The 9974-nt window shown below is 33.6% G+C and overlaps 1 protein-coding gene across 1 annotated transcript in view; it reads left to right on the plus strand.

Annotated features, from left to right (window-relative positions):
* Window positions 1-7801, plus strand: part of LRRK2 (leucine rich repeat kinase 2) — a 150490-nt gene extending 142689 nt beyond the window's left edge. Inside the window, exons 48-51 of the mRNA XM_008061931.2 lie at window positions 1307-1459; window positions 2786-2994; window positions 5590-5661; window positions 6200-7801. Of these exons, the coding sequence (XP_008060122.1) occupies window positions 1307-1459; window positions 2786-2994; window positions 5590-5661; window positions 6200-6321 (556 nt within the window). The 3' untranslated portion in view covers window positions 6322-7801. The remainder of the gene's footprint in view (window positions 1-1306; window positions 1460-2785; window positions 2995-5589; window positions 5662-6199) is intronic.
* The last annotated feature ends 2173 nt before the right edge of the window (window positions 7802-9974 follow it).

A 9974-nucleotide genomic window follows, 5' to 3' on the forward strand; every position in this document is an offset into this window, starting at 1 on the left:
TCTACTCTAGGATATATTAATGACTGTTTTATTTTTGTGGCATTTTCATATTATCTATGTTGTTTCTTTGGAATTTTAGCCACTTTTACTTTTTTCTGATTGTTCATTCATTCTGTTAGTGCATTCTTCATTTATCCATCCTTCTGTCCACCCACTTAAACAAACTGCCTGGTATATCAGAGGTGCTCATGTATGATAACTCTTAATTTTTTTAGAGACAAGATCTTGATATCTTGTTATGTTGCCCAGGCTGGTCTTGAACTCTGGACTCACACTATCCTCCTGCCTCAGGGTCCCAAAGTGCTGGGATTACAAGCGTGAGCCACTGGACCTGGCCTGGGATGACTTTTTACTGGACTGGAAATATATAGAAAAGACATGGTCTTTGTCTTTAATAATTTACACATACTGTCTAGTATGAGGGATACGTTAACAAAAATTTCCTATTTAATAAAATCTATAATATGATAGCTACACCGGTGGGAGAAAGGGATTGGTTGGGTTATATTGATAGATCAGAGAAGAATTCCAGAGGAATTGATGTTTAAGCTAAGCTTCAAAGGCTAAGTAGGAGTTTACAATGCTTATGGAGCCTTGATAGTCAGTCTGTTTTGAAATATGTACAATGCCAAATGTGTTAGATTGGAAGGGAGATGTTTTTAAATGTTTGTAACTTTTTTCTATTTCCAAAAGGAAAAAATGGCAATTTACTTTCTATTTATGTTTAGATGACATGGATCTTAAAAAAAAAAAAAAAAAAAAAAAAATATATATATATATATATATATATATAAAACTTGACTGGCTTGTCTGCAGAAATACTCCTACTTTAAATTTGGAGACACTGCCGATAAATTTTATTTCAGCATCTTGTTCTATTACTGTGGATGTAAAAGCTAACACTTAATTTTCCAAGCATTCTTGCAAAAAGGGGTGTATTATAACATTCAAAGGTTAGAGATATGATGATATTTATTTTAGAAGTTAAGATACAGTATAAAATTTTACCAAGAACCAGATGTAATTGAAATTAAAACAAAATCCTGAAATAAATATTGATTATAATCTTTAATTTATTTTATTATCAAGGGAAATCACTGTAAAGTAAACAAAACTAAGTACCAAAGTATGTTATATATTCAATTCAGAATGATTAGGGAGAATGTGAAATAATTGCAATAGTCTAACTTGTTTGTTTTTCAAAATAGTGTCAAGTTTTGCATGCACTAAGAACTCATATAAGATTGTATCACTTGTCAGAATTTAAAAAAACATAGTGATGACATTCTTTCTTTTTTCTCTGTAGGTTTTCTTATGCAGCCTTCAGTGATTCCAACATCATAGCAGTGGTGGTAGATACAGCTCTTTATATCGCCAAGAAAAATAGCCCTGTTGTGGAAGTATGGGATAAGAAAACTGAAAAACTCTGTGAACTAATAGACTGTGTGCACTTTTTAAAGTAAATTTTATTTTTTAAAAAATTTTTAAAATTTTATTCATGTAAGAGCTGTCCTTACACTCTAGATTTCTCAGAGGGAGGAACTGAGGCTTATTTTTATTTTCTTTCCACCTCTAAATAGAAATTAAAAAAAAAAAACAGAAACAAAACTATTAATGCTTTATAAAAGCAACATCTTTTAGTATCTGGCAAATTTCATTTTGGAAAAATATAAGAATAGGAACATAATATATATGATATATAATGTAATATGTTATATATAGAATATTTTCATGGCATTACAAAGAAAGTTCTCTAATAAAAAAATAGTGCATTATTAAAAGCAGACACACTGGATCCACTGCTGGCTGTAGATCTAATAGCATCACAGTGACAAGTATTGCTACTTATAATTAGACTATGAGCCCAAGGCTGTAAAGAAAAAAAAATCACCAAATAATAGAAAAATGTGAGGGAGAGGCACCTACAAGATTGACCAATGCACTAAGGAGGGAGACAGAAACTCCAGAAGATGAGTGCAGTTCTTAGTCTGATGCAACAAATCTCAGAATCAATGTCAAACCATTCTTTCTGTTCTGGAAAAAACAGGACTATTGCCAAATGTATTTGCTAGTCACTTTATATTTTTGTTTTTCTTAATTTTACCATATAGATATTTATTATACTTAGGAGAATGGTTTAAATTACACACTATGTACATAAGGTGAGCTTCAAAGTTTACTTTTCTAGATTTATCTGACGGTTTTTCTCTGGATTGTAAGAAATGCTCCCAGTTTATGTTCACAAGGGCTAACAGACCTCCTTGGTAAAAGCCCCTTACTTTCTGAATTTGCAAAATTATTAGGGTCTTTTTATTTCTGAACACTTCATTTTTGTCATGAATTAAACTGTCATTGACTCAGGAAAAGTTCAGTGGTTTTGATATCTTTTACAAGTAAATGACTATTCTTTTATTTTCCTTTGTAACTTTGAGATTTTAATGTAAAGCTTTTGATTTTTTTTCTTTATATCGGGCACATGCATTCTATTTTTACTGAATCAGATAACTTTGGTATTTATAAAAATTGTGTCCATCTTATTTATTTCAGAATTTCTTGAAATTCATTGTTGTGTTATCTTTGATAATGTATGCTTCCAGGAGAGAAATGTGGCTTTTTGGCATTCTACACTAAGCAAAATTTATTTTGTACAGTTTTAGTGATGCAAAACGTATATTGTTATGTCTTCATAATTTAAAATGCTTTTTATGTATATACATATTAGCACACCTATTTTATCTCTTAATTCTTGATAAATTATTAATACATACTTTCTTTATGGTTCTAGGGAGGTAATGGTAAAAATAAACAAAGAGTCAAAACACAAAATGACTTATTCTGGGAGAGTGAAAACTCTCTGCCTTCAGAAGAACACTGCTCTCTGGATAGGAACTGGAGGAGGCCATGTTCTCCTCCTTGATCTTTCAACTCGTCGAATTATATGTATAATTTACAACTTTTGTGATTCTGTTAGAGTCATGATGCCTGCACAGTTAGGTAAGTTTCTTTCCTTTAAATAATTTTCCAAACTCTCTAAGACTCCAAAATATGCCTTTATTTCAAATTTAAGTTTCATTTTCCAATGACATTTGGAGTGATTTGGAAGTTTACGTAATGAAACACATGACTGGGATGAATTTTGAATAGGTTTATTAAAGGAATGGTGGAAGTAGATGCCCTCATTCCCAATGAGGGAAGCAGATGAATGCAGGTGAACACTTAATTTGGGTCTTGCTTGTTTGTTTCCTTTATACTTAAGGCAAAACTGAGAAATACATAGTGTAGAGTATATTTCACTTTTTGAGCAAAGAAAGCAAATGTTTATTTTGATCATAGTCTGAGCTTCCCATCCTTGTTAAGTAATTCTATTTTTAATCTGTAAACAAATCTCTGTTCTTGTAGCAATATATGCCAAATTGTACAATCTACAAATATTGACAAATCATAAGTTTTACTCAAACTTTTCTTTTCTTACTCCTACCTTTCTATTATAGTGTGAAGAAATCATGACAGCACATAAAATATATTTTCTGTGTAAATACATTTCAGTGTCTTCCTTTGAAATAATTTGATTTAGAAAATCATAATATCACAAATACAAGGTTAACACAAAAATCCAATTCTGCAAAACTAGAGTTGATGTAACTTTAGCAATAAGTAATACAATGCTTGAGCATAGTGAAGAAAATGGATTGTTTTTGCAAGAATATATTAAGGAGGAATGGGGGTTTCTCCTGCACTCTCACTTATTTTTCTTTTATGGCTGTTGCAGAGGAGTTAGGATTAGATGTTCCTAATGATTGTTAAGTATCAGGATATGTGTCCGTACTAGCAGAGTAGTGGGTGTGTGGTGGGTCGTTTCCCTAGTCTTATTCTTCCAAAATCGTTATATTCTCTAATTAATTTTTTGTTTTTATTTTATTTTTTTATTATTAGAGAGATGTGGGGTACAGGTAAGGATTAACTACACAAGTAGGCTGCATGCAGGTGAAGTCTGGGCCTCCAACTGGCCCTCACTTCCCCTGGTTTGGGACCAGTTGCCCTTTGTGTTGTTCCTTGCCCCCCTTCCTCCCCGTCCCCTGCCAGTGCCCAGTGGCTGCCGATTGCTCCCTTGTGCTATTGTGATTAATGTTCAAGTCCCACCATAGTGAGAACATATGGTATTCAGTTCTTTGTTTCTGTGATAGATCACAGAATGGTGGTCTCTAATTTGCTGTGAAGTCCATGATTTCATTCTTTATGGCTTCATGGTGCTCCATCGTGTATATGTGCCACATTTTTCTTTATCCAGTTCACTTTTGATGGGCAGTAGGTTTGGTTCCATATTTTTGCAAGTGTGAATAGACATTCTCTAATTTAAAATGTATGTCCTTTGAGCCCCAAATGGGTTTTCATAACTGAAATTATAGTGGAATTTCAACAGGTGATATTTGGTCTTAAAGATAAACTCAAACCTAGTCTTCAGAGTGTGCATGCTCTGACCTCCCCCTCCCTCTCTAGCTTCCAGCATTTACCCCATTCCTCCCAGATCTTGCTGGGTAGAGGAACATCCAGTCCCTCTTTGTGACTGTGCTTTGTCCTGCCTCATTTAAACTTTACTTTGTTAACTCTTGCTATTTTTGAAATAGTAGGTTATGTGTCAAAACCTCTAAGAAGCCAACACTAAATAGGTCAAAATTCCCTCCTGTCTCTCATAACACCTCTTTTGCACAGCTTTGATTGCGGTCATGATTTTTTTCCCACCAATGCCAGTCTCCTTTCTAGAACATAAACTCCATGGGGGCTGGGTATGTGTGTTTTTGCTTACCCTCTTATTCCCAGGACCTAGCCTCAGGCTTAGTGTGTAGAAGACCATTGATGAACATTTGTTATATAAATCAGTAAATGACTTGAGAAGGAAATATGATATTGTGACAGAGTATCAGTATATCCATCAGTCTAAGTCTCCATCCAAATGCTCACATTTGTGCCTTACAGTAGCTGAAGCCCTTTCAGACGTTATCTCATTTAATATTATAACTTTGGGGAGTACTATACTGTATAAATATTAAAACTATTTTATAGAAAGATTAAACTGTTTTCTCAGATTTACATAGTTAAGAATTGCAGCAAGATTTTGTTCCTTAAAAATTGCTGATATGGCCGGGCTCGGTGGCTCAGCCTGTAATCCCACGCCTTTGGGAGGCTGAGGTGAGTGAATTGCCTGAGCCCGTGGGTTCGAGACCCGCCTGGGCAACTTGGAGAGACCTCATCTCTACAATAAATCAAAATGATCCGGGCGTGGTAGCGTGCGCCTGTAGTTCCAGCTACTTGGAAGGCTGAGGCGGAAGGATCGCCAGAGCCCAACAGGTTGAGGCTGCGGTGGCCGGGAGCGGCCACTGCACTCCAGTCTGGGTGACAGAGTGAGATTCCAACTAAAAAAAAAAAAATTGCTGGTATGTATTTAATATAATTGAAGTACTTACTAAAAAAATAGAATTATAAATTCATTCTCAAGGTATTTGAGTGTTACAATATGAACAGCTCTACTTTTTTCAGGTCAGTTATTACATTGTTTTAATAGAAAACTTCTTTATTTTGTTTTTATTATAGGCAGCCTTAAAAATGTCATGCTGGTTTTGGGGTACAACCGGAAAAGTACCGAAGGTACACAACAACACAAAGGTAACGTTTGTTAGGATACTGTATTCTAAAGAGTGCAATTACTGAATGATGCTAATATATGATAGAACACTTTCAGCAATTTTAGTAGTTTCTTTATAGTGTAAATGATTTAGACACAAATTTTCAAAATTAAGTTTTAGTGATTTGGGAGTGTTAAATATTTTTTCAGATGAGGGTGAAGTGTCAATTACCATAATTTGAGAGCTAGCTCAAATTTGAATTAAATATTAATTGTTTATACAACTTTTTATATCCATATGAGGTCTAATCTTGAACAGCAATTGAAAAACTCTACTTGTTTTAGAAAATAAAATGTTAGGTTATTAAATATCCACATTCTTCTTGAAATTTAGTAGTTTCTATAATGCATTATAAACATTTGCCTAGAATAATTTTTATAAATGACAATCATTTAGTACATTATTTAGATGTATATTTATCAAATTCAACTAAATGTACATGAACCAAATTGAAACAAAATTAATAAGTTTTATGGTGGATCTTTGAAATATGATTGAATTGAATTTTTTTCCCCTAGAGATACAATCTTGCTTGACTGTTTGGGACATCAATCTTCCACATGAAGTGCAAAATTTAGAAAAACACATTGAAGTGAGAAATGAATTAGCTGAAAAAATGAGGGGAACATCTGTTGAATAAGAGGGATATTGGGAATCTTTGTCTTTGGATGGGAAAATTATTCTCTTCTCTTGTTAAATATTTATTTTAAGATATTTGCATGAAAAGGATACTTACATTTTTGAAATAGCTCATGTGTATATGAAGGAATGTTTATATGTTTTAATTTAAGTATATGTAAAATAGTTCCAGTGAAAGTATGTTTTAAAGAACTATTGAAAATACAATGTATATTTCCTATATATCCTAATTAATGTTGTGGGTTAATTAATTAAAATAAATTTATAAAGTACTTAGTTATAGTACCCATACTAAAATTTAAAAGGTGGATATTTTCTGTTTTGTTGTCTATATTGAAAGTAAAATTTATTTTAAATTCTGTGCTTAAGGCAGGACTGTTACTTGTTTACTTTCTAGAGATTCTGCAAGATAGATTAAAAATATTTGGACGGTTTCCCCTGTAATACATTCCTTCTTAGATTGCTTTAAATGCACTAACATACATTCTTGTAAGCAGTTAAATGAATTTGCATTAATAAAACCCTGTGTTAGTACATGAGTCATCTTTGTTGCTAAGGCAAATGGTGCATCTTATACAATTTCACTCTGTTTAAAAGAAAACGCCACTAAAGGTGTTGATGAAAAACATGACATATATCAAAGTCCTCATATCTAGGAAAGACATAGAAAATTTTTATAATTTTCAACTCTGTCTTTGAATGTGGATACTCTGAGATGTGTATATTTGGTATAAATACAATATTCAGTCCTTCAAGTGATATTTTTATGCTTTTATTTTGACTCTTAGTGGGAAGCCAGGCCACTGGCAACTTGTTTCCTAATCTGCTTTGCTCTAATGCTTCTATTCATCTTTCTCCTAAATTTGTGATGCTGCACATCCCACATCATACAGATAGAAACCCTATTTTCAGAATTATGGAATTCCACAGCTCCAACAAAGATCCTGAGGACAAATCTGTAATAGTCTTCAGTCTGCTGAAGGAGAAAGGAGCTTTACCCATGATGGCTAGAAATATCTGCTATCCTAGTCCTCAAATTTATATTGTTTAAATATCTTCCCTTAGGGCCAAGTATCTATGTAATAATTTGAGTGTAATTTCTGCTTTAAGAAGACAGTTTTAATGAATTCATTGACCCTGGTCGCTATCCATCATTTCAGACAATTCTGTTTGATAGAACTAGTCTATTGGATATTCTTGGAACTGACTGGGATTTTATTGTATAAAAACTTTAAATTTATTTATATTGTGTAGTAAAATTCTTAGCCATAAAAGATTTTATGCTTTTCAAAGAGACCTATGCTTTAATTTGTTATGTAATTAACAAGAAAAAAATTATATATGATGGAACTCTTTGTTCCAGTGATATCTTTCATTGTTACTTTTTATGTGTATGTCATTTTTTACCAAAGGAAAAATTATAGAAAAATGTGTACATGGACATTGTATTTAAATGGAATAATAAACATTTTAAAAGCATATCTATGAATTTTAAAATTTTGTGATTGTGTTTTACTTTTAACATGTAGGTCTGTTTTTCTTCTCATATGAAACTTTATATTAATCTATGTATGGAACATTTTACTATAGGAAGGTGCCAACTGCAGCTTTTTCTTGAGATCATATGGGATATTTAAATTCAATTTTCTATAAATGCAAATACTTGCCAGGATCCTGGGGTAAAGTCAAATGGGCATGATTTCAATTTCTCTTAAATTTTTTCTGTAAGTATAATGGCTTGCACTTGATTACCAAAACAAAAAATAAGATTTTAGAGCAACAGATATATGAGAAACAACAACAACAACAACAACAACAACAACAGACATTTAAAGCCTTTCCTGATTAGAGCCCTAAAATAAGTGGTTAATAATTATTAAAACATAAGCTGGCCAAGGTTAGGGGATTATCTGAGCCCACAGGTTTGAGAACAGCCTGGGTAACTTAGTGAGACCTCATCTCTACAATAAGTCAAAAAATTAGCCGGGTGTGGTAGCATGCGTCTGTGGTTCTGCATACGTGGAAGACTGAGGCAGAAGGATTGCCAGAACCTGGCAGGTCAGTGTTGGGGTGGCCGTGAGCGTACCACTGCTCTCTATCCTGGGCAACGGAGTGAGACTCCAACTCAAATACATACATCCATACATACACAAACAAATAAATAAGTGAATAAAATAAGCATATTATCTTAACAGAAAACATTATTTTGAGAAAGTTTTGAATTTAAAAAAGGAAACTCTGAATCTCATTTTGGCAAGTGCTCTATTGATTATGTGTGAACAATTTTAACTAAAAAGCAACTTGTTTTTCATCAAGGCAGTGAAATATATTGATGAAACACAGCAGCACTGACAAAAGAAAGATTGTCAACGTTATGAAATTAAATGTGAACGTGCACATGTTCAGATATTGAGGGAAGATAAAGTCTAAAACCATTGAGACTTTGCTTCTTTGTGTAATCCTTCACTTTTGGTTGCACAGCACTTAACCTTGTAAATTACATGTTTTTTATGAGGGCAATCCAGTAAAATCTTAAACTATGTCAACTCAGGAGAAATGGAAATCATCCTTCTCCATTCTGGCCAGTTTTCCAGCTAGGGTACCGTTGTTTCCAATAACAATTTAGAAAATGGCTGCTTAAAAGTACATAAGTACTTGGTTCTTTTAAATTTGTCAAGGCATTTGGAGGTACCTGACCTAAAGACTGACTGCCTGAGCACACTCTGGGTGTGTGAACAGATATTTTCTCTATGTACAGTAATCACACTCACCTTGAATTCTAGTTTTACCTGGGAAGACTCTGCTTGAAGTGTCTCAAGCTAAGACAAAAAGGAGGGACAGGGAAGGGGTAATAGCATCCTGGTCACTAGACTGCTTCATGGTTTCCACGGCAGCAGGGGCTGGAAAACTAGACTTTAGGGAGTACATTATATGTAACATTCAGACCTGGGTTTCACCACTTTTATCCATCTGAATGCCACCGAGAGGAAGTTGTTACCATTTATTTATGAAAATACCAAACAGTGTGGTAAATACACTATTAGAAGTATTATGGGAAAGTAAAGAATATGACTACCTGGCCAGAGAATGAAGTATCTGGGAGAATTGCAAACAAACAAACAAAACTTCAAATATTTAAGCACAGACTTTTGTTTAAATTGCGAGAATTTTTAAATTTGTCTTTATTTTTATTTTAGAGTTGTGGGGGTACATGTGAGGATTTGTTACGTAAGTAAATTAAGTGCAGATGAGATTTGGGCTTCTAGTGGGCCCTCTCTCCCCCTGGTAGTAGACATGGTACCAATGGGTGGTTGTGTGTCTCTTATCTACCCACCCTTCTTCCTCCTGCTAGTAGTGCCCAGTGTTAGTTGTTCTTAACTTTGTTCTCACATGCTCAATGCTTAGAACCCACTTATGAGTGAGAACATGCTGTATTCAGTTTTTTGTTTCAATAATAGTTTATGAAGAATGATGATCTCCATTTGCATCTTGCTGCAAAGGACACGATTTTGTTCTTCGTTATGGCTGCACAGTATTCCATCATGTATATGAGTATATACCACATTTTTTTTAATCCAGTCTACTTTCGATTGGCATCTGGGTTGGTTTCATGTTTTTGCTATTGTGAACAGTGCCTAAACAGACTTTTTAGGA

Source organism: Carlito syrichta, unplaced genomic scaffold (assembly GCF_000164805.1).
Source record: "Carlito syrichta isolate Samal-C Ts95f unplaced genomic scaffold, Tarsius_syrichta-2.0.1 Scaffold305642, whole genome shotgun sequence".
Taxonomy (NCBI): domain Eukaryota; kingdom Metazoa; phylum Chordata; class Mammalia; order Primates; family Tarsiidae; genus Carlito; species Carlito syrichta.